Source organism: Mustela nigripes, chromosome 17 (assembly GCF_022355385.1).
Source record: "Mustela nigripes isolate SB6536 chromosome 17, MUSNIG.SB6536, whole genome shotgun sequence".
NCBI lineage: Eukaryota > Metazoa > Chordata > Mammalia > Carnivora > Mustelidae > Mustela > Mustela nigripes.
Genome location: NC_081573.1, coordinates 58,511,492 through 58,535,361, shown reverse-complemented (window position 1 = coordinate 58,535,361; position 23,870 = coordinate 58,511,492). Strand labels below are relative to the sequence as shown.

At 66.0% G+C, this 23,870-nt stretch overlaps 2 protein-coding genes across 2 annotated transcripts in view; both read right to left on the bottom strand.

Moving 5' to 3' along the window:
• Positions 1–16,784, bottom strand: part of ZNF469 (zinc finger protein 469) — a 37,310-nt gene extending 20,526 nt beyond the window's left edge. Inside the window, exon 1 of the mRNA XM_059381643.1 lies at positions 16,691–16,784. The gene's annotated coding sequence lies outside the window, so the exon portion shown is untranslated. The remainder of the gene's footprint in view (positions 1–16,690) is intronic.
• On the bottom strand, positions 1,284–23,833 carry LOC132004980 (collagen alpha-1(I) chain-like). Its single transcript, XM_059381641.1, has 9 exons — positions 23,661–23,833; positions 16,130–16,886; positions 15,019–15,100; positions 12,985–13,061; positions 12,151–12,313; positions 8,867–9,157; positions 4,019–4,268; positions 3,088–3,220; positions 1,284–1,451 (listed from the first exon to the last, which is right to left on the bottom strand). The coding sequence occupies exons 1-9, from the start codon at positions 23,831–23,833 to the stop codon at positions 1,284–1,286; spliced, it is 2,094 nt and encodes a 697-aa protein (XP_059237624.1).
• Between the last annotated feature and the right edge of the window lie 37 nt (positions 23,834–23,870).

Sequence of the window (23,870 nt, the reverse complement as noted above, 5' to 3'; positions counted from 1 at the left end):
CCCGGGCGAGGATGCCTGAGAGCCAGGGCGACCGCATTAAGCCTCTCAGGCCTGCGCGGTGGTTCTGTCGCGCTCCCTGTGGCCCAGAGCAGAGACGCAGGCTCTGGGAGGGAAAGCGACTCAAGGCCACGGCTGGAAGGCGGGTTGGGGCCTCTAGCTCAGCAGCTGGGGCAGCGACCTTCCTCTCCCTGCTCTCCGTGGGGCTGTCTGGGGCCCGGGGCCAGCCAGCCCGCTGTCCTGCCGGGAAGTCTCCGCCGGTGTCTGGGCAGCCCCAGGTGGGGGGCCTGGCCGGGCTCTCCCTGGGCCCACCCCATCTGGCTGACCCCGGCCCTCCAAGCAGCCCTTTCCAGTGGGCAGGGAACCCCCACTCGGCGGGGGCGCTGAGCTGCGTGTCGCGGGAGCCTCTCCCTCTGATAAGCCTCAGGTCTGCCCTTGAAGCTGCCACCTGGACCCCTTTCCAGTCCCGGCTTTCGCGGCCCCACAGCCCCGCTGGGCTTCCGAAACCGCGGAAATGAGCCCGTGTTCCCTCCTGCCGTCCCCTGTCAGCCGCTGGCCGGCCCAGGCTCTGTCCCCCTCTGCCCGCATTCTCGCCTGCGTGTGGCGGCAACACCCACTGTCGACTGGAGTGAGCTGTGTGGGTCATGGGAGCTTTGGGGCGGCACACCCCGAGGCTCCTGTGGACCGGGGTGGCCGGAAGAGGCCGGGCAGGGGCTTCCAGCCCCCAGCGCAGACCCATCCATCCTCTTGGGGATATGCAGGGCTCCACCTGAGGGGTGCCCAGGGGTGACAAACCTCGGGAACCAGCCTGGGGGGCCTGCCGCTCCCCCATCCCTTAGGGAGTCCCCGATTCCTGACACTGAGGGCACCCAGAGTATCTCCAGCCACAGCCTCCTGGTGGGTCTCAGGGGCCCCCAGGGGGGCAGCTCACCACCCCTGGCCGCCCCTAGCCGCCCCCCGGCCTCTCAGTGCCTCCCCCGACGGCAGCCATCACCTGCCCTCCTGGCACACATGGCAGACTGGGGGCCAGGCCTGGCTCCCTCCCCACCGTCCACAGAGCCTGCCCGGGGGCCAGAGAGCCCTGCCATGTGGACCCAAGGAGCGGGGTCTGCTGTGCAACCCTCTGTCCCCAGCTGCTTCCATGGTCACCCCTTTCCCAGAGGGCAGAACGGAGGCCAAGGCCACAGAGCCAAACGTACCACAGACAGTGTCCACCCCTGCTGGTGCAGGACACTCCGACGGGACGCCTGTCCCCGGCCATCACCGCCCCCCACCAGCGCTGTGCACTAGGGGACACCGAGGCCCAGCAGTGTGGACACTCGGTCAGCGTGTCGTGCCGTGAGCGGCAGGCACTCGGGGGCATTCACGGGCCCCTCTCCCCCCGGGGCCGGCACAGGGAGCCCCACACGGCCCGGAGAGCCCTTCTTCCACGGAGAGTCGGCAAACGCGTCCTGCTACGGGTCAGACCCCGGTCTCACGGCCACAGCCCTCCTGAGAGTCGCGCGGTCTGGGCTCTAATTTAATGGACTCGCTCAGCTCTGCCCGCTGCGATCTGGGTGGGGATGGGGCGGGGACCCAGGAGGGTGGGGGTGGGGGGCTAGGCCTGTGCTGCCCGCGGGCCTCTGTCTTCGGGAATGTCACCTGCCCGGAAGCCTACCTGGTCTCATCCACGGCCTCTAGTCATGTGCTTGCTTGACCCTCGCGCCCCACTGCTGGACCACGTGTCCCTGAGGGCAGAGCGTGTCAGGCCTGGCACTTGCCTCGGGATCGCTGGGGCCTGGGACCCTGGCTGGACAGGGCTGAGACCACGTGTTTCTTCAAAGAGGGCCTGGGAGCCACCTTGCTGGCGCCCGTCGCGCGTGCAGAGTCATGGCCACGCCCGGGCCGGCCCTGCAGCTCCCCAAGTCCCCATGAGTCTGTCCAGCCACGGGCTCTCTGATGCCTCAGGAGAGGGGTCCTGGCCCCTCCACGAGCTGGAGGCCATGGGCCAGTCAGGCCCCATTGGGAAAGGGGGACTGAGGACGCAGATGCTGTGGTCCGAGGGAGGCACCACCGTTTCCTTGCTGGGTGACCTCGGGCCATCACTCAGCCTCTCCGCCCCATTCACCCGCCTGTCAGTGAGTCTGATGCTGGTCCCTGCTCGTGTGGTCTGCAGGGTCACATCAGACGGCACAGGTCGAGCATCAGCTCATGGCCCGCCCCAGTGAGTGTTCGCGGTCACCGTGTCCCTGGTGTTAGTATAATGACCCCGGGGGCGCGGACAGACCTCCTACAAGGCAGGAATTCAGATCCTCACAAAGCGATGCTAGAATGTGTCTCTCTGGGACCCCATTTCCCCATGAGATCTCGCCCGCCCCGGGGATGCTGGCCGGGAGGGCGGTGCGTGCACCCAGCTGGTTCCCAGCGGGGTCTCAGAGAGGCTGTGGAGGCCTCTGGGTGTGTGGCCGTCCTGTCCCCTCGACGTCCAGCAGGGGGTGCCTGTTACCAGGTTCCTGGCCCAGAGGGCTCGGAGGAGGCCGGGGTCAGGGTGCAGTGAGCACCCCTGCCTGTGTGTGTCTGCGTGTGTCCGCGTATGCCCATGCGTGTGTGTCTGTGTGTGCCCGTGTGTGTGTGTCTGCGTGTGCCCGCGTGTGTGTGCCCACGTGCACCTGTGCACTTCTGTGCGTGTGCATACCGGGGTGTGTGTGCCTGTTGTCTGTCCTGCTGCTGACGTCTCTACATGTAGGACACTGGGCTCGGCCGTTCAGAGGCCCCTGGGGGCCCTGACAGCTCGGGACACCGCTGCCTCTGGTTTCTTCCTGTCTGGGGTCACTAGTAGGGCCGGCGCAGCTGGAAACACCCTGAAAACCTACACAGAATATGAGGTGCCGGTGTGGAATCCAGCTGCGTGGGCCATGACACCTGTGTCCCCTGCGGACAGTGGGGATCCCAACAGCACCTGCCGCACAGGCTGTGGGAGGTCGCAGTGAGCCAGCGGGCGTTAGGGACCTCCCTGCGGGCCTGGTGCAGCCTCCGTGAGACCGTGATCGAATCGGACGCGGAATATATAGAACCAGCAATGTGTGTCCCGCGGAGCAGAGGGGCCCCCACCATGGCCGCGTCACCCCGCTCCCGGCACGGACAAGCACCCTGAACTCTCCCGGTGCGGCTGTGCACGGACTGGTATGGACGGAGGCCCACGCAGCTCTGTGCCAGCCAGGCCCCCGCGGTCTCCATGCCACTCCTGCGGGCCCGTCACAGCCGGCTGCTGTCCCCTGGGTGCCCTGGCTTGACTGCAGGCCTGCTGGGGTCACGGGGCGGGAGAGCCCTGGCTGCCGGGCGCACAGGCTCCGGGCGTCTAGAGGGGCTGGCTCGCTCACGCCACCCCCTTCCACGCTGTCGGGACCGTGTTGGTCCTCTTCCCCAGATAAAAGGTGTACACTGGTTTTTAGGTCAGAGGAAGACTGTAGGGCTTCAAAGCTCTCCCCAGGAGGGGCATCCCCGGGACTCCCCGAGGCCGCGCTGAGGGAGGGCACGCACTCGGCCTTCTGGCTTTCCGACGCAAGGCAGGGGCACTTACAATGACAAGGACCCGAGAGCGGGTCTCCTGCAGACCCCCAGGCGGAGGAGCAACACGGTGCTCTTTGCAGAGCCCCTCCTCAGCCTGGGTTTGAGGGATGGCGGCTCTAGGGGTTGCGGCGAGGGACCGCCCCCCACCGCCACAGCAGCCACCCTGAGCACCGAGCATGCACACACTCCTGCCCCTGTCCCCCAGACCCCTGGATCCCCTGGACCCAGCTTCCCGGCCAGGGGCCGTTGCGGGCCCGGCCGGACGCAGCGGCTCATGGTGGCGGCTCGGCGGCTCGCTCTGGGCCCTGTGGAAAGTTGCCCCGGCCCCTGCCACTGTCCAGCTGTTCACATCTGAGCTGCTTTTAATTAGTTTCCTTCAAAGTCCCCCAAGCAGCGGAGCCACGTTAGCGCTCCCCAGCTGCCAAGAGCTCCAGTGCGAGTGCTCGGGGGCAGGCCGCGGAGGCCGGCTTGCCTTGCGGGCGGCAGGGCCGGGGGGCTCTTCTGGCCTGGGCCCTCGGCAGGGGCCGAGGGAAGGACGCTGCAGCCCTGTGGGGGTGGCTGGGAGGGGCCGGCCTTGACGGCTCGAGGCTCCCGACCTCGCCTGTTTCCTGGGGTCCCGCAGGACCCCACAGCCCTGGGTCTGTCCCTCCCCGTGGTTAGCCGCGTCTTCGTCCCGCCAGCCGTGCCGGGACCGTACTCTCTCAGCCGCAGCCCCCGCAGGCCTCGAGGGGCCGGGTGAGAGCACGTGAGGCAGGAGCCGGCACGGCCACGGGGGCCGCCGCGACCTGTTCGTGCCTCACCCCTGCCGTGTCCCGTGGCCGTGCGGCCGCGGCAGGGACGCCTCCCGCAGGTTTCCAACGGAAGCACGGGTATCACTGTGGACGCCTGTGATTTTGAAAACAGCCCAAGGCCACGCCCGACACGCGTGCAGAGCGGATCTGACCTGGGAGCTGCGAGCTCGCACCCCCGTCCTGCTTGGGGGCTGTGCCCCAAGATTCAGGGCTTGGGTCTTCCCGCTCGCCTCCGTCTCCCGCCCGGGCCACCCCTGCCGGTGGTCTCCGTGGGGCGTCCGTCCCATGCCGGCCCAGCACCCCTCCGTGTTTCCGGCAACGGTCACTCGGGTGTGCCTTGGGGAGAACCCCTCCTCTCCCCCCGTCCATGTGCTTCCAGGGGGCTGACTGTCCCCTTGCCATGAGGCTGGACTCCGAGGCCACCATGGGTGTGCCTGGACCCAGCTACACAGGATGCAGACCCTGTGTCACCCCATTTTGTGAGCCAAATGGTTTCCTTTTGCTTAACCTGTTTTGAGCTGAGTTCTGTCCCCCTGTGACCAATGCAGCCTCATACGGGGGCTCCCAGGGGACTCCGCTGGGCGCCGGTCCTGTCCTTGGCCAGCAGCTGGCTGTCCTGAGAGGCCCAACCCTGTGCTTCACTTTATCATCCTCCTCACGCGGCCACTAGCACTCAGCTCTGTACAGTGGTCAGTGCCTCCGTCCTGCTGCACCTCGGTCCCCCCCCCCCCCCCCCCCCCCCACGGGGGGGGCCCCCCCCCGCGCCCCCCCCCCCGCCCCCCCCCCCCCCCGGCCACTCAGAAGGGAAGGGCTGCCCCGTGAGCACAGTCACGCGTGCTCTCAAAGCAACCGTCCTGCGCCGGAGGTCTCCAGTGTTCTCTAAGGCTCCTAGGTCTTCCCGTTTGACCCGGCACAGATGACGTCCGTGCTCCGGGGACCGTCGCTTCCAGCAGCTCAGCTGCCACGGGCTCCGTCACCTTCCCGTCCTCGCCTGCCAGGAAAGCCTCACAGAATGAGGCTGGAGAGGGATACGGCCACGGGGAAGGCCTCAGACTCCCTCTCGCTTCCATTAGAAAGGCCGGTGACTCATCTGCACTGGTAACTCGTTACTACCCTCTCTGAAACCCCTAACTGCCGACCACTGGCTTGTCCCTCCCTGAAGAGCCAGCAGTGTTTCTGGAAGTCTTTACAGGCAGAGTGATGGGGCATCCGGGCTTCGCTCTGAAAAATGCTGCAAGTGTAAAGGTGCGGCTACCGCACGCACTCAGAGCGGTCTGCACGGTGTGTCAAGCCCGGGGTGACTGCTAGGCCCCATGGGGTGTCGGACCATGGCCCGGGGTCGCCCTGCTGGACGGGCGCTCCCACGCGCTGTCACCGCCCTGGCCTCGGGACTCCGGGTCCTGGGCTCTGTGCTTCTGACCCAGACTCTTGGCCCCACCCTTCCTCCCCCCTCTCCGAGGGTCTGGACCTTGGAGAAGTTGAAAGTGTCCTGATCCACACGTCTCCCACAGATGTCACCTCTGGTACGTGAGGCTGGGTGTCAGTGTTTTCTCTTCCCAGGCTGAGCTGGCCTTTTTTGTGGGGTCTTTCCGCTCTGTGCAGGCCGGTCAGATGAGACAGTCGGCAGACCCCCGCAAAGCCTGACTGGCCGCGCGACCCGGGCTTAGCCCCCGGACGTCCTCCCCAGCTGGAGTCCCCACCAGGGGAGGAACTGAATGGGGGAGACAGACAGGGGTGAACTCAGACAGAGAGGCCCCCGGAACCAGAGGAGAGGTGCCCATAGGCAGGCAGGCAGCTGGCCGCTCCCTGTGCCCCTGGCCCCTGGCAGAGTTAGTCCCCGTGCGGGCTCAGACAGTGGGTAACCGTGCAGTGCTGGAGAACAGGCAAGGGCCAGGGGCCACTGAGGCTCCGCTGGGACGCACATGTCTGTCCCCACACGCCCTCATGCTCGTGCTTAGGTGGCAGCTTCTCGCCACGTCACTGTCCCATCACTGTCTCCTGGTCATCTGCCCTCGTGACATTTCAGAGACTTCATCATCCAGCAACACTTGCAGTGCCCGCTCAGGGCTTCATGTAGTGCCTGGATTCATGGCCTCCTGGTCGACGGGAAGCCCCTGGGGGACAGAGCCTCGCATGACAGGTGCACAGTCGGGTCTCTGCCTGGCACACTGCCTGGAAAAGGTAGTCACCCGTCCATCCGTCCACCCATCCGTCCACCCATCCATCCATCCGTCGTCAGGACTGCAGTTCGGGTCTTGGGGTCTTGACTGCTGTACTGGAGCCCCTGGCTCACTGCAGGGCCAAGGGAGCAGTCTCAGAGTGAGCAACTGCCCCACCGCCTGCTCTCACACCCCAGAAGAGGACAGGACATAGTTGGAGTTGGGTGGCCTGGGAGCCCACAGACTGTCACCAACAGCCTTTGTCTCGTGGCTGGGAGAAGGGACAAGCCGTGCCCTCCCCCGGGTACACGCCTGGTCAGTGGGAGTCCTGCGGGAGGCGGGACCTTACGCAGCCATCTGAGTCTGGATCCCCCTTCCCCTGGAGCCTCTGGAGGGCCCCGGGGCATGCAGGCCAGAGCGGAGGCTGGGGGTTGGGGAGCCAGACATGTCCTTCTCTAGAGTGGATGCTCTGCCACCCCCGGCAGGAAACACGGTTGTGCTCTCTCTGACCCCCTTCCTGTCCTCTGTCCTGACCCTGGCTGTCTTCCCTGGGCCTGCTCCACCATGCGGGGCTGCTACAAGACACTCCCGTGCTGCACTGAGCACAGAGCTGACTGCCGACAGACTAGGGCACCGAGAGGCCCAGCTCCCCTAGTCCCCTCCAGCTCTGCCTAGAGATCCCACCCGGTAGCCCGCGGCCGACCCCTGGCTGGGCTGCTACCATCCTCACAGCTGGGCTGTAGAGGGCTGGTCCTTCCGCGAGGGCTCTGGAAAGCAGCAGACCGCTCGGAAGGAGCCCGGCGGCTTGTAAGCACCTCTATGCCTCTTCCTGGCCCGGCCCACGGTGCACAGACTGGCCCAGCTGCAAATGGTCTGCGAGTGGCCACGGCCATCCTGGGTTTGGGGCTGTTGCTTACACAGCGAGTGACAGGTGCGGCTCTCACGGGCTCTCACTCCAGAGATCCCCTCTGTTCAGAGGGGTGGCCGGGTACTAAACCAGATGGGGCAGGGGGTGGGGGTCAGGCTGTCAGCACAGGGAGTGATGTTCTCATCACCTGCTTTGTCCCCAGCCCGTGAGAATGACGGCTTTGCGGTGGAGGTGTCGCAGGTCCATGCTGTCCATCCACTCCTGGGGCGCACCATGGACACTCCGGCCAAGCAAGGGGTCCACATCCGAGCTCCCCCGAGCTCCTGAGTCTGCCTCCTGGGGCGCCGACCACGACACTGTCCTGGCACTGGGGCACGTGTGTGGACTGCGGCCCGTGCTGGGCTGTGGGACAACCCAACCCAGGGTAGGAAAGACTTTAGATTTGCAAACTGGGGTTCAAGCCCTCCTTGGGGAGCTGGGTGTGCCCCTCGGAGCCTCCACGCACAGTATCCTCAAGTCATCTACACAGAGGGGTCCTGTGGGAGTCACAACCGTGATCGGGGCACGGCTCCAGCACGGCGCCTGGCACATGGTGTCCGGGGCTGTCGTGCAATAGACCAGACACGCCAGTTACACGCTATGCACACACGCACACGGCCACATAGCTGGCACCGGTTACATACACGGCGAGCTCCATAACACACAGCATGCTACACGCGTGTGTGCAACGTTTACACGCAGGCTTGTGTTTGAGACGTGTGACCCACTGACCTCCTGCCCTTCCCGACCTGCCGTCCCCGATCACGCCGGAACTCCCCGCCCAGGACTCGCATCCCGGGTTCTCTGGACGGCGCCGGTGTGGACGGTGAGCCCCTTTCTGCCGAGGCCCCAGGGCCGCCCACACGTGGGGGCCTGCCACTCTTCCTGAGGGCACGTGCCTGGGACGACCGGCGGCCAGAAGGCTGGGGACGCGGTGTCCACTCCGCCTTCTGGTGAAACGCCTATTGCCGGATGCCGTTCCCAGTCCCCGGCGACGGGTTTTTCAGGCTCATCGCCAGCCACACAAGCTCTCATTCCTGTCCTGGGAGGCAGGACAGTGGGGAGACTGAGGCTGGAGGAGGTGAGGAAATGCCTGACTAAGCCCCACGCTCGCCCTGAGCTCCTCCTCGGCCCGACGTGCCGGGGTCTCTGGGTCCCCGGGGGCTCAGCATGGAGCTGCTTGGGTAAATTCAGTGCTGCTGCTCTACTCAGCAAGCTCTGGGGGACACGGCCTAGGAGGCCTCAGGGCTCAGGCCCCTCCGGCAGCTTCTGAGCCTCTAATTACTCCCCAGGCACCGGCCCGGCATAAGTACAGCCTCGAGGTCCAAGAAAAGCTGCCGGCACAGGGAGCCTTCCCAGGGCTAAATGCAGCCTCGGCCTGGGCAGGTCGGCGAGCGCGCTCAGATAACAATCGGGTGCCGCAGGCCCTGAGCTGACCCTGCATCGGGCACGCTCCCACTCACCGGGAGTGACCGCGGGGCCGGGCGCAGAGGGCCGCCGGCTGTCCTCCTTCCGCTGGGAGGGCGCTGCACGGCGGGGAGCAGGAATGCACGTGGGCTGGCCCGGCAGCAGCGTGTATTTATAAACGGGGCACGGCTGCCCGCCGAGTGGTACCCTCAAGGTCAGCTTCCTGCCAGGGCCTGCGGCCAGACGTTCTCCCCGGATGGCAGAGACCGCTCCGCCCACACATGCCCGGAGTCCGCCGGCACCGACGCGAGGCTGCTCCACGCCCGGGCCTGGCGGCACTCCAGGAGCTGGAAGAGGACGGGCACTCCGGGACGTGAGTCGTGGGACCCACATGCACGGGGTGGGGGGGTTCTGAAGGGCCTGAGGAGGGGAGGGACCGGGCTGCCTCGGGAGGGGCGCCGTCTCCGAGGAAAGGTGGGGCAGCCCCGGAGGCGGGCTCTGAGGGACCGTCTGTTTTTCAGACACCACAAGGAGCATGTGCTTTGCTTTGGAGGTGAGCAAGGGGACAGTGCTCTTGGGGACAGCTGCCATCCCATGAGCCCAGCACACGGCGTCCGGGGAAGGACGCACGGACGCTGCAGAGGACACATGGACACACCACTTCCATGTGGACAAGGCTGCAGGGTCCCAGGCCACCCCTGTCGGTTCGGACCCAGCAGAGCAGGGGGGATGCAGGGGTCCGACCCAGGGCTGCTGAACCCCGTCTGAGAAACCGAGGGTCCGAGAAGGAAGAGAAGTCTGGAGGGCTTCCTGGAGGACGTGGGGGCAAGGGGCGGGAGGTGATCTCTGCAAGGGGTGGGCACCAGGGGCTCCACAGTCGGCGGGGGGGGGGGGGGGGGGAACCCAGACGCCAGTGGCGCACGGCGGCCACGGACACACGGAGACACGGAGTGCTCGCACACGCTTGTCGGAACCGACTCCAGTTACGTACAAAACGACCACTCCAGGTCTCAGGAAGCTGGACCCCCCTTGGCTGTAGGCTGAAGGCGCGCTGGGACGGCGGCATTTCGGTCGCGACGTGTGACACGCAAGGAATTTCATCCAAACTTTCAGGGTCTCCCGTGCACCTCGCAACTGTGGCTTGTGCTGTGTATTCATGTTCTAGTACGGTGTGACACACGTGCACACGCCCACAGGCCCGCACACTCAGATGTGCACACATGCATCCACAGGTGTCTGCGTGCAGGCACGCTCACACACTCACACGCTTCCCTGCTCTCACGGCCACACAGCGTGAAGCACTTGGACAAGGAAGGCTGTGGGCAGGGCTGGGGGCCAGTATCTCCCCCCACCCCCAGGCTGTGCCCAGGCCCTTAGGCTCCAGGGACAGGCTGGTCCCCCAACCCCGTATCTGTTTCCTCACCTACAAGGCAGCTCCTGCAGTCCTGCCTTTCCAGGAGAGGGACACAGCATTCACAGCTGCTCGGCCACTATAGTGCAGATCAGCCCTGGATGGCCTAATGGAGAGGGCTGACCGTCCTGTTCCAGCGGCCCCAAAGCCCAGGGCACAGCCTGGCCCCCAGTGGCCTTGAGCAGATGACCCCCAGACCCGTGCAGGAAGCACAGAGTGTGCCCAGCTCTGTGGCTGTCCTGGGGAGGACACTGTCCCCTCTGCCTCTGCACACAGGGTATGTATGGCTAAGGAGTGGTCAGCCTGCTCTGGGGGGACACTGAGCCCCTGACACTCTCTCTCCGATGTGGCTGTGTCCGTGGGAGACACCTCCCAGCAGGAGCCAGCCTAGGATGGCCCAGGGCCGAGGCTCCCAGTCTTCACACCCCACGGGAGCTGTGGAAGGTGTGTGCTCTTGTCCTGTGTGCGGTGAGGCTGCCTGGCCGAGCCCCCGAGCCCCCTGACAGCTCCCCGCCAGGCGCACTGGGGACCACGTTATCACTCCTGGCGGGGAGAGCCAGGATCCTGGGAGTGGATCCCGCTGGTTGTTCGCTACGTCCGTTCTGATCATGAATTCTGGAACCGTAGCCACAGGACGGGCTCAGGGCCCTGCTACTCTGGGGTAGGCCAGCGCTAAAGGCCCACCGGTCAGCGGATCTCCGCGTGTGATGCTTGGGCCTCCTGGATCCGTGTCTGAATGGTGGGGAGATTCCTTCTCTGCGGTGAGCTGTTGGCCTGGGAAAAGGCCACAGGTCCCTTTGCCTGTGAGGATGATGAGCAGCAGAAGTTTCCGGCAGTGTCGCAGGGCCCTCCCCTGAGGCCACTGTGAGGGCGACAGCAGGGCACGTGTGTGCAGAGGGGCCACCGCCCGGCACGCACTAAGGGCCCAGGAGAAGCCTCAGGGAGGGCAGGGGTGAGGGGGCAGAACCTCCCACAGGGCAGTGCCCCGCACTGCGACTGTTATGGTCTCTGCCTCCACTTCCCCGTCTGTGTGCTTGTGGCTCTGGAGCCGGGCAGAGGTCACATCCGGGGCCTCCCTTCCCAGCCATGGGACCCTGGGCCTTCTCCTCCTGTCCTGGCTTCCTCGCGCACAGAAAGGGATATGGAGGCCCCCACAGCCTTACACGCTGGCGTGGACGGGACACAGTGCCGCTGGGGACGGTGACGGTGAGCACGGAGGCCGGCGTCCCTCTCCCAGACTCTGTCCTTGAGAACCTCAAACGCACGCCCCACTGAGACGTGTTCCCAGTGCTCCCAGCGGCTCCGCACGACCGGTGGTCCAGCCACACCACGGAATAGTACTCAGCCATAGAAAGGAACAAGGCCGCGGGCACGCTACGCTGGGGACGCCCCACGGCGACGCTCCGAGGAGCGAAGTCAGGCAGCCACAAACGCCGTGTGACTTCATGCACGGCAAATGTCCTGAGTAGGCAACTCTGCAGAGGCGGACAGCAGATTCGTGGTTTCCAGGGCTGGGGCCGGCATGGGGGGGGGCAGGGCAGGGACCGCCATGGGGCGCAGCGTTTGTTTCTGGGGGATGGAAGCGCTCCAGGAGGAGATGGCGGGCTTGCCGGCACACCCGTGTGAACACACTACGGACCCGGAGCCCTGCACTTGGGCTCTGCGCACTCTGCTCCAGCCCGGGAGGTCCCTGCTGAGTCAGGCTGGTCTGGGACGTGGGACGACCACCGGCCCTGGCCGAGGGGGCCTTTCCTCCAGTACCAGGACCCAGTCCTGGCTCCCTCGCTCGGTCCAGCCAGGGTCTTGGCGTCTCTGCACTCACCACCCCCCGCCCCTTGCCAGGAGCCCAGAGAAGCCCCCCTCTGCCGTGTCCCCAGAGAGCAGGGCCCCGCCAACCCCATGCAGGCCGGGAGGGGCAGCCCTGTTTACCCACAGCCACCTTGGCGCGGCGGCTCCGGAGGAATGTGGGGAAGACAACGGTCACATCTGCAGGCGGCATCTGTGCCCGGGCCGCCAGCAAGCCTCGATGGCCGCTCATGAATGTGGATTTTGTTTGGCCTGTTTGGCTGGGATGCAGGCCCTGCGAGCAGTCCTGAGTCAGGACAGAGGCTGTGAGCAAGCGGCCAGGATGGAATGTCCCCGCCCCGCCCCGGCTCCAGCCAGGGGCCGGGAGGGCAGAGGGGGCTGCGGTCCTGAGCGCCCACCTGTCCGTGCACACGCTAACGGGCACGCGGCCTCCAGCCCTGGCTGGCCACGGTCTCTGCGGCCCAGGCGTGCCTGGAAGGGCGGCGCAGCCAGAGAGTGGGACCTGACCGAGGGCTCTGAGGGGCCCCAAGTCCACGCTGCTTTCCCTCAAGGGCCTTGAGCACCGTCCCCGGGAACGCAGAGCTCCCCCGGGGACGGGAAGACGGCTCTGCCGCCCGCGCTGGGAGGCCTTCATCGAGCACGGGGGGGACAGGGAGAAGAGGTGGGCAGGGGGCCTGGGACCACCATTTCAAGATTGGGGGGCCAACCCCGGAGTCCCCTAGACGAGCCCAGCCTCCCGCCTCCGCCTTTAGGCCCCGCCCCCACCCCCCCCCCCCCCCCCCCCGCACTCAGATCTGGAGCTCTCCTCCCCAAAGCCGGTTCTATTTACACAAGGATGTAATTCTCCGAGACCACCTCGACCCCGACAGGAGCGGAGATGAGTAGTGAGCAGGAAACCTGTAGTTTGACGCGGGGTCACAACCCCCAAAGCCCTGCCAGTGCAGTCGCTGACCTCACTTTCTGGCGGTTGGGAAGCAGCACCAGAAACCGCAGGGCAGCGCGAGGGGGCGGGGCCCGCGGGCTTCGATGAACATCTGGAGGCAGGAGCTCCCAGTGGTGCTAACCAGGCCTGGCCCTGCCACCCCCCCACCCCGCCCCTCCGCCGCCCTCGGTGGGCCCCTGACCGGCCTGCCACCCTGCTTCCCAGCCCTTCTCCAAGCCGGCCTGATGCACCGGAGCCAAAGGAGGGCCTACAAGAGTGACGCTGGCCCCGAATGACCCGGAGGGGGGTCTTGGAGGCTTGACGGCCCGTGATGAGGGAGAGGGAATCTCAGGTCAGAAGCGACAGGTGTCGCACTCTCTGGCCTTGGGGGCTGGGGGGCAGCTTCCTGTGGGCACACAGGACGTCCTCGGGACCAGGACAGTGGCCCGCGTACGGCACGTATGTCTCAAGTGGGGCCTTCCGGGCGGCGCCCTGGGTGGACAGAGCCCCTCAGCAGGCTGGTGGCCCCCATGCGGTGACCAGCCTGCTCCACGTGCAGACCCAGCTGTGGCCGGGGAGGACCCGCCAGCAGGGGAGAGGCGAAGACACGGCGTTGGTACCTGCAGGGACATCTGGCTCGGCCTCCCCCGCTCCCCACTATGCCCTCCACCAAGCTCAAGCTCGTCTCCAACACGACCCGAGCTCATTCTCTGAGAGTCCTGCGAGTCCCCAGCCCGTGTGCCGAGTGCCGCTAGAGCCGGCCCAGCGGGGATGGGGCGCTGAGCGGGTGTCCTCTAGTGGAGGGATGAGCCGCGCCCACACACATCCGCAGGTGGGGTGCCGGAGGGGCTGAGGCCGGAGCCGACAGGGCAGGGGACACGAGCCATGGCAAGGAGGTGGCTGGCCGCCGGAGACGGGAGACAGGAGGCTAGGTGTCCCGGGCGGGAGGTCACGGGCAGGAGGCGGAAGGGCATCCCAAGAGTGGACCCCGAGGACGGTCACGGGGGAGGGGGATGGCGTGGGGGCGGCGGCCGGCCTGGAATGAAGGGCCCCAGGTTTAGTGCCACCTGCAGTCGTGGGAAGGTGGGCTGCTCTTGCCCTGCTCAAGTCTCCCTCCTTCCTTCCACGCACATCTAGAATGAACCGGAGTGGACTGGGCCAGCCGGCTAGGGGAGGTTCCTCGCCGGGGAGAAGCCAGGAAGGCAGCAGAACCCAGGCTGCGTGACCATGCCCTACAGTGCCCTCCTGCCTGGACTTGTCACCGGCGCCAGGCACCCCTCCCGGCCCTTGGCCCCTGCCGAGCCCTTCCCTCAGGTCCCGCAGGGTCTCCCCAGCTGCCGGGGTAGGAGCCACAGAGGCTCACCCTGCATCAGGCCTCTGCTGCGGGGACCCTATGCCTCAGTCCCCCTGGTCCTTGTGAGGTCTCCCGTTCTCCCGATGGAGAAATCAGGTCAGAGACATGGGTGACTTGCCCACACAGCCCCGGGCCGCTGCCTCCGAAGACGGCCCTCTTGCCACTCATCACCTTCCCTAAACTCCGAGCCCCTCATTTTGGATGAGGAAGCGGACGGGTAACTGAATCCCGGGAACGGTGAGAGCCTGGAGGAAGGTGGGGGTGGGGCTTGGCTGGGAAGGCTCCGGACTCCGGAGGAATCCACAGTGTGAACTGATGTCAAGAAGCACATGCGTCTTTGGCACCGTCAACGGTGGCGAGGTTCCAGAAGACAGGAGGTGGGAACAGGTCTCTGCTTCCAGGCCACCCTGGAGTTCTGCAAATGGGAAGCCAGGGAAGAGACCCACTGACTTTCTCCCAGGGAGGGAGGCAGGACGGTGCCTGACCTGGAATGTCAAGTCAGAAAGGGCCCAGGACCTGACAAGATTAGGCTTCAGGGGGACATAATCTCTCTATTAACATTCTCCAAAGGCATTGGTGTGTAAGCATTAGCCCGATGGCTGTGGGCTGCTCAGGGAGACAGGACCAGAGTCGACAGAAACCACAGGTAGGAGGCTTTCCCCTCAACCTGCAACAGAGCCTTCTCCTAACCTTCAGCTTATTCCAAGGGCGGCACCTTGGGATGGGCCGGTGTGATAGGGGGTGAGGTCCCCATCGCCGGGGGTATGCAAGCACTGGCAGTCATCTGGAGGCAGGGTCTGGTGGAGAAGGGAGCACTGATGAGGGAGTTGAAGAACCTCTGAGTTCTCCTTGACCCTGCATTCCCAGCACTGCCGGCTTCCGCACTGCCCTGGTTCCAGCCATACCCTCGCCCACGCTCCCCAGGCCACTACGCTGCAGGGGCAGTGGGCTCTTCTCAAGGCCCAGCCTCTCTTTTGGCCTCAGACGCACTCCTCCCTCTTTGCACTACCAGGTGAGGCTCTGGGCACACTCTGCCCTGTGGTTCTGGAACCTGCCAGGCTGGGCACATGGCACCCGGAGGACGCCCTCCTCCCTGGACCCCTAGAGGTGGCCCTTCCTCATCCTGTGACCCTGCCCCAGCTTCCCCACCCTCCGCACCCCTGGCTGACACTCCTGGCATTTTACCTGCTTCTCGTGTTTGTTCTCAGGGAGGCGGGGGGCTTTGGTGGGTTGTGGGCTCCTAAGACAGTGTGGGGCAGGAGAGGGCTCGGTCACATGTGTTCAACCAACAGGCAGCCTTGGACTGGAGGCCACGTGACGGATCGGATAGAGGCCAGCAGCCTCTGCTCCTCGCTGGCTGTGCAGCGTTGGCCCCATCACCCAACCTCTCTGATCCTCGGTTTCTTGACCCACAACACGGGGTTCCGCTATCTGGTGATATGAGGCTTCCGCACAGTTACACGTGGCACGGTCCCCACCCGGCACCAGGCGCTACTTGAGAGCTGGTGTGGAAAGAGTTAAGGGTCTCAGTCACCGCCAGGGCGCGGGAGGCCAGTCCAAGAGAAGCGCAGTGTGTCCCTACGAACCCCTAGACTCCTTGGCCCCGGGTGCAGGGGCAGTGTCTGGGTGACTGCGGGAAGTCCCCGCGAGCCCCGCCGGCCTTCCCTTCCGGCCGCCGCCGCGCGGCGCCGCGTCCCCACGGGTTCCTCCGGCCCGACTCCCTAGGCGCGCCCAGCCGGTCAGGGGCGCGGGCCGGGTGTGGGTGCCGCGTGGCCTCCCCGCAGGCGCGCAGCGGCGTGGAGCCCCCAGCCGCCCCAGACTCCCACCCTGGCCTGCGCGCTGCCTCCGCTGCCGCCTTGCCAGCTCTCGTCCCGGCTAGCGCCTGGGGCGGCACGCCCGGGGGCAGCGCGGAGGAGGCGGCCGGCGGGCCTGTTGCGGGGGGCGGGGGGGTTGCAGCTGCTCCAGCCCGCAATGAATGAGCCGGCCCGCGGCCGCGCGCGCCCCCGCCCTGGCCCTGCTGCCCGGAGGCCCGACTTTCCGGAGGCCCCGTTCGGCGGCCCCGGCGGGCACGCAGCCCCGGGTACTCTGGCTGCACTTTGCAAAGTGCCCCGCGGAGCTGGCCCCGGCTCAGCGAGACGCGCAGGGCAGGGCGGAGGCCGGTCTCGCAGCGCCGCGGCCCCCGCCGAGCCCCCGGCGCGCCCTGGCGTTGGCGGCGCGGCGCGTCCCGGGCCGGCGAGCGGGGTCGGGGGCGCGGGGAGGGTCGTCGGGCCCTGCCGGGGCGCGCCGCCGACGGCGCCCGGGACGTGGCGGGTCGCGGGCAGCCAGGTGACCCGCCGCGCAAACCCCGGTCCCCGCGCCGTACCCAGGCGCGGCGCGGCCACACTCACCTCCCGCTCCGAGGGCCCCGCTCCGTTCGCCGCGCTGGCGGGCACGATCGAGCTCCCGGCACGGCCGCGGCGGCCCCGGCGCTCTGGGCGCGGAGGGCCGTCCTCATCCCGACCGCAGGCCGCCCGGGCCGCGCAGACGGGCCGCCCGCCCGCCGGGCACCGAGCCGCCCCGCCGCCGCTGCGCCGCGCTCTGCCCCTGCGGGCGGGGTCGGGAGAGGAGGGGAGCAGCCTCCACCCGCTTCCCAGGTCCGGCCGCGCGCGGGACCAATCCTCGCGAACACGCTCGCAGCGGCGGCGGCGGCTGGGTGCTTCGGCCCAGCCCTGGGCAGCGCGCGCGGGTCGGCCCCCAGGCACAGCCGGCTTGGGTTACAAACGTCCACCCCCTGCCCCCCAGCTATTTTTAGCACCACTCTTCCTAGGTGTCTGTTTCACGGGACGCGCTCCAGTGATGGGGACCCTGATGGGTAAGGTAGGCAGCCATCAAACCAGGGCTAATGCACCCCCTGCCCCCAGCCCACCCCAAGCTGGCAGCCCTCAGGTGCTCCATGGCCGGGCTGGGTAGAGCACTACTGTCAGATTTGCGGGGCCTCGGTGCATCCATGTGGTTCCCAATAGTTCCTCCATCCCCACCCCTCACGGCGCCTTCTCCAGCCCTTCGGAGGGACCAGCACATGAGGCATTTTCCCCCTGTGCTTCCCCAGGGAGGGTTGGTGTTGGGGGGCTCATGCCACACCCATCACTGGGCACCTGCTTGGCCTCGGGCCTGTCACAGACTGGCCTGGTGAATTCTGGAACACAGATGGGGGGGGGGGAGCTGGGACTATGCACACCCCAGAGTGCGTGTCTTCTGTCCCATGGTTTCCTTCACAGAGGAGGACATCAAGGTCCAGAGAAGGCAAGACACCTTGCTGAGGCCACACAGCTCAGGGCATGGGACACTGGCTGGTCACCGGTGTGCCCCTGTGGGTCCCTTCAAGGCCAGGGAGACACCCACTGCGAGCAGCAGTCCTCTCTCCTCCACTGCAGAGGACCCCAGGGCACGGACAGCCCTAGCCTCTGAGCCGGGACATTGTGTGCTGGGGGGCGGGGGCGGGTCTTCACTTGGTAGAAAGGCATCGTTCAGAACGGGTCCTGTGAGCAGTGTCGGAGAGCCTGCAAGCAAGCTTTAACTCGCCCAAGTTCAAATTTCACACCCCGTTAGGAGCACCTTTATCATGTAAAGCAAGGTATAGGTGACACACAGGGCCTTTGGCCCCGAGTCCTGCAGGCCAGCTTGGAAGGCAGCGGCTGGCCCCCCTCTTCCCCCTGGCACCGGTCACTGTGGTCTGCACCAGCCGGAGGGGCTCTGAGCTGTAGGAGAAGCTAGAATACAGTGCGCATCAAAGTCAGTTTCCCCGTGGCTGTTCATTACAGCCTTGGAACGAGGTTCCAGAAATCCCTGCCCTGGACTTGAGAAGTGGAACTGAACAACGGGTTAGGGACCCAGAGGCCCCCGCCTCCCGGTCCTGCTTGGCACTCAGAAAGCCCAAGCCTCAGCTCACATTTCCGGGGCATCATTCTGGGCCTCCGGGTCCTGGGATCTCCTTTTCCATGGAAATCGGCACAGGAAGGCGCTGAGAGCCCCCCTCAAGTTAATCGGTATTTCAATCAAGTTGGTTTCCTAAAGTTTCCAGCGTGGGGTCCCCTGGCTCAGACCAAGTTCCCAGATGGTATTTGCTTCGGGAGCCTTCTCACTGGCCTCTCCTTGTTTCTAAGAGTCCACGGTTTCTGAACTGTGTGTGTGTGTGTGTGTGTGTGTGTGTGTGTGTACGCGCCCAGCCCCTGGTGTACCTGGATGCCCCTTGGTGTGAGGGTCGGCAGAGGACTCAGGGCCACGCCCAGGCCCACCCTGGGCTGGCACTGCCCACCTGGACCAGGTGCTGAGGGCACGAACTTGGCATCCTAGGAGGTGGGCTTCTGCACTTGCCATCTCCCGGGATGGTTCCAAACATGCCTGTCCTGCCCCAGGGCCACTGGCCGACAGAGCCGGGGGCTGAGCCATCCGGCGGGAGACCCTGTCGCCCGGAGCTCCTGCTCCAAGGCTCTAGGCTCACTTGCTTCGGAGAACCCAGCAATTCTCGTTGGGGGTGACTATACCCCCTCCGGGGGACAATTTGGCAGTGACCAGAGACATTTTTGGTGGTCACAACTATGGGCCATGATGGCAGAGACCAGAGAGGCTGCTTGACCTCCTGCAAGGCACAGGATGGCCTCATACCAGAGAAGTATCTGGCCCCAAATGTCAGCGATGTGGCGGGGGCATGGTCCCCTGGGGTGGAGCCCAGCAGTCCCCGGGCTTCCCACGGGCAGCACCCTCCCCTCCTCCCAGTTCCCAGAGCCCGGCAATGACCTTCATACACCCCTGGCAGGAGGAGCTGCCCAGTGGGAGACATGGGCATGGGGTGCCATGGAGATGGCGTGGGCGGGCGGGGTCTTGGCCGGGAGTCCCTGGTCTTTTGCAATAACGTCTGGAAACTGGGTATCTGTGCCGGATCCTGCTCTCCACCGGTACCCCAGCAGGGGTGCTGACTCAACTTGCCCAAAGTGACAGACGTCAAGCTCCACTCCCCTCCGTGGCCAAGCCCCCTTGCCGCCCAGGGCCTGCAGCTCGCCAGTGGCCGCTCTCAAGGGGGCAGAGGCTCCCTGGGCCCCTGCGCGTGCCGGGAAAGCCGGTCAGCACTCCTGAGTCATCTCCTTGACTTCTGCCTGATGTCAAAATGAAACCACGTCCTCAAAGCCAGAGCAGGGGTGGGGGGAGTGAGAAGCGTCCGGCAAATTCCAGGGACATAGCGTCACATGGCCGCAGCAGCCTGACTCCAACAGTGCCTGGGCACTGGACACCCATCCGTCCAGATGAGCTCACACCTTGAAAGCCACGTCCTGCCCCTGCCCTGTGTGTGGGGCCACACTGGACCTAGTGGGACCCCTGAGGCCCAGACGCTCATCTCTGGGAGTCTGGACCTCTGACCTGGGACATGGCACATGGATGTTTGCTCCCTCCTGGGAGTTTTCGTGGCAAGATGGACGTGTGATCTTGTGGGCTCCCACGGGCCCCTTAGGCCCATTTGCCAGATGGGGAAACTGAGGCTGGAGGAGGCAGGGAACCCATCCTAAGGACCCATGAGTTAGTGGGACAGCCCCTTCCGGGCCCCCGATGGCCGGCTCTTGTGCCTGCTGGCTCCCCGCGGAGCCCAGGTTGATGGCATGGCCGTGAGGGCCGGGGGTCAGGGGTCAGCCTCCCAGAGGCTGCTGCCTGGGTGTCTTGGCTGGCAGATGGGGGGTGTGGGCCTTGCCACACGGAGCTGCCCTTCAGCACAGCTGCCGGCCGACAGGGAGCAGAGCTCCTTTCTAGGAGCGAGAGGCCCGGCCCCTCCAGAGCCAGTTATCTGCGCAGCGATCCCGGATGCCTGGACACTGGGCTCCCCGGACCCACATCCGGAACACAAGCAAGGTTGGCAGAACTTGCCAAGGAGCCCGACAACTTGGAGGGCCTGGCTTCCGTCCCCCGCTCCCTGCTAGCTGCCCGTCCCTGGGTAAGTCAGCCACCTCTCTGGGCTCCTGCCCAGGGAGAACGCAGTGGCCAGGAGGGCAGTGCCGGCCCCCCGAGGCATGATGAGACAGCCCCCGCTCCTCCTGACCGTGGCTGGGGGTCTCTGGGGGGTCTTGGGGAAGCTGCGCGCAAGGGCAGGGTCTGAGGGAGGAGGGGCAAGTGACCTCACGATGCCAGGGCATGTCCCACGGCAGACGCTATCCGGCCCTGACACCCTGCTGTGCCCTCAGCACCCCTGACCCTGGGTCTAGGGCCTCTGGAAAAAACCCTACAGGCTCCAGAGCGCAGAAAGGAACAGACGCGTGGAAAGGAATCAATCTTTACCTACGGAAGGCGAAGCATCAGCTCCTATGTGGCCATACGGAAGACCGTCTGTGTTTCGGGGGGTCTGCAGCCTTGGGGGTGGCAGATGGGAGTGGGGTGAGGGAGGAGGCGGGCGGGCGGGAGGCTGGGTGGGTGGTGGCGGGCGGGGCCCGAGCCCCGCGAGCCCTTCCAAGGAGACATTCCAGACTGACGGTGGCGCATGACTCAGATGCTTTCTGTCCCCGTCTTCCTGTCTTCCAAATGGTCCAACAAGAGAGACAGAGGGCACCCTTCCTGAGGAGGGTCTAACACACGGACACAGGCATGCTCCCCCCACATGCCACCAACACCTACGCGCTTTCCCACGTGTGGGCCAGCCCAGGCCACGGGACCAAGGGCTGGCAGGGGTCTGAGCGTGCAGAACTTGCCAGAGCCCACAGCCTACCTTATCCCCCTTTCTGGGATCAGCTCCTCCACGTCCAGGAAGCCCTCCCTGACCTACACACCGGCTCAGGATTCCCGCATTTCCTAAGCTCCTCCCGGCAGGGCGACGGGGCAGCTTGGCTCAGGTCCAGTCCCCAACCCTGCCGTCCGGCAGCCACGGGACCTGACCCTCTGTCTTCCCCTCCCGGCTGGTACGTCAGACCCGTTCGTGAAAGCGCTAGGACCCACGGGCAGCCGTGCCTCTCGGCACTCAGCACAGCACCTTGGACTCAGCCTCCTGCGGGCCTTCAATATGGGAATCCTTCTAATGAAAGGAAAACAGAGGCCTTGGGGGCCGGCTCGGCTGCAGGGACCCGAGCCAGCGGCCTGGTGCATGAATGGGCTCTTTCATGGGGCGGCTGCCGCGCGAGGGCCCAGGGTGGAGAGATCCGTGCGCGGCCCAAGGAATGGCAGTGCCCCGGGCAGGCCCGGGCAGGAAGGACGGCGGCCTTCAGCCCGGGCCTCGGGGCCTCGGGGCCCTGCCGCCTCCCACCCTGTGTCCCGGACGCCCCGACTCCGAGCCCGGCAGCAGGAAAGGAGCCAGCTGTCCTGGTCCAAGTGCCACTGTCCTCGTTCTTCTCCTGTGATCATGTCTCCGAGGGGGAACTACAAATTTACATTCTGCTCAGCGTGGTCGTTGATTCGGAGCCCGTGAGGAAGGCCCTGCTGTCAAAGGCGCATTGATGTGTGTTTTCGTGCTGCCCGGGGTGACGGGCCGCGGCGGGCGGACACAACCGGCCCTTGTCACAGGCCCGGCTCTGCGAGCGGCGTGCCCTCGCCAGCTGTGCCTGTGTAAACGCCTCCGCCCCGCCCGCCGTGAATGACTTCAGTGTCCAGAGGTTTCTTTTTCCATACCTGGCCACCAAAACTTCCAACATTCTTCTAGAAAAAATGTGGCAAGCTTCCCTGGGATCATTTTCTCTCCAAACGGCTTATCCATCCCGCTCGGGCCCCAGACTCAAGCCAGTTCTTCTTCAGCGGGCGACATCAGAGAGCCACGGGGCCTCCGTCTCCACCACCTGCTGCAGTGGCCCCGTGGACAGCGTCGTGGGGTCACGGGCGAGTGATCAGACATTCGCGAGTCTGACTGGACGTCGACAGGCTGATGGCCCCGGGGTGTCCCACCTGCAGAGGCACATGGGGGCCCCTGTCTGGGTACAGAGTGGGCCGGTCTGGGTCTGGAACCAGCCCACTGAGCCCAGGCCCTCTCCGGACAGCGGCAGACGTCGGGCAGCCCTGGGTCTGAGCACAGGCTGTCCCTGACGCCCCCACTCAGCCCTGCCTGGCGCCCCGGGGTGCTGCTGCCTCCCCCTGGGTGGTGCTGGAATGAGCACCTCCTCCAGGAGGACACGGGGGCCAGGACAGGAGGGGGCACCCGCAGGGGGTGGGCTGACCTCAAGTTCACGCGTGTGTGTGCCAGTGTGTTTACCAGTGTGAGCGTGTGTGTACAGCTACGTTCACATGTGTGTGGGAGCACATGTGAGGCTGTATGTCCGTCCGTACGTGTGCACACACGGGAGCGTGTGCACTGACATGTGTACATACGTGTGTGTGAGTGTGATCACACCGACCGCTCCTGGGGCTCAGGGTGTCTGAGCCAGCGGCAGGAGCTCCGTCCCACTCACCCCACAGCCTCGGCGCCCGCGTCAGGACTGGCACAGAAAACTCCGGTTCGTGGAGGAAATGAACGGACCAGAGCTCGGGGACGGCCGGGGAGAATCCCGTGGGAGGCTGGGGCGTCACCACTGTCTCTCCAGGGTGTGGGCTCCACGGCGGCAGCCCCACGGCCTCGAGGCTTCAGCAGGTGAATGTTTGCAGCCCTCGGAGCTGCTTCCGTTGGGCGGGGCCGGGGGCTTGTCTGAGACCCAGCACGGCGGAGCTCTGGGTGCACAGCCCCGCAGGCCGTGGCGAGGGGCTTCCCCACCCCGTGCCTCCGTTTCCCGATCCCTGTCGCTGGAGGCCCGTTGGGTTACTGACAACCAGCGCCATGCGCTCAGAATCTCACGGATGCTAGCTCTTAAAACCACGATCCGCACGCTTCCCGGGTGACGACTTGTCTCCTTCACGTGTCCCCAGACCTCCACAGCGGTCGTGACTTAGTCGTCCTCAGAATAGTCCCGAGACAGGGCGCCTCTAGCATGTGGCCCTTCCTTCCCAGGACCTGCACCAACCGCATCTCCTGGAGGCGCCCCCACCTCTGTCCCCCGGCAGGCGGGCAGCCCAGGGAGATCCGTGCACAGGGTCGAGTGAGAACGCAGGGTCCCTGCCCCACAGACCCCCTGTCACAACATCCGGAGAAGAGCACGTTGTCCTCCGTGTCGTCCCTGGCCCTTGCTGCATGTCCAGCCCTCGGTCCGCCACGGTGCTGGGGGGACACAGCCCCCACGCAGGGTAGACGGTCGCCTGGATGCTTGTTTCATTTTGTGAGGTTAGTGAGATCACAGACACGCGCCTACAGAATCGCCGTACTTTACGAAAGGAAACCGCGCTTGTCCCGTCACACCCCACCCCCTCCGGGGCAGCGGCAGGGGAATGTGGAAGGACAGGGCTGTCCCTCAGAACCTGTTCCATCCGAGCCCTCGGGGCGGACAGTACCCATCAGGCAGGGTGCTCAGCCCTCCCGCCTCCCAGGCGGCCCTTCGCTGATAGGAGTGGGCACCCGACGCCTGGTCAACCGGGGGTGTGGCCGCCACCTGGCCCGGGCGCTGGGGGTGACGGTGAGCACCTGCGGCTCGCTCGGAGCTGCCTCGCTGCTCCGTCCCGGCCATGCCCACGGAGCTGGCACCACTGCGACCACGGGGTCTG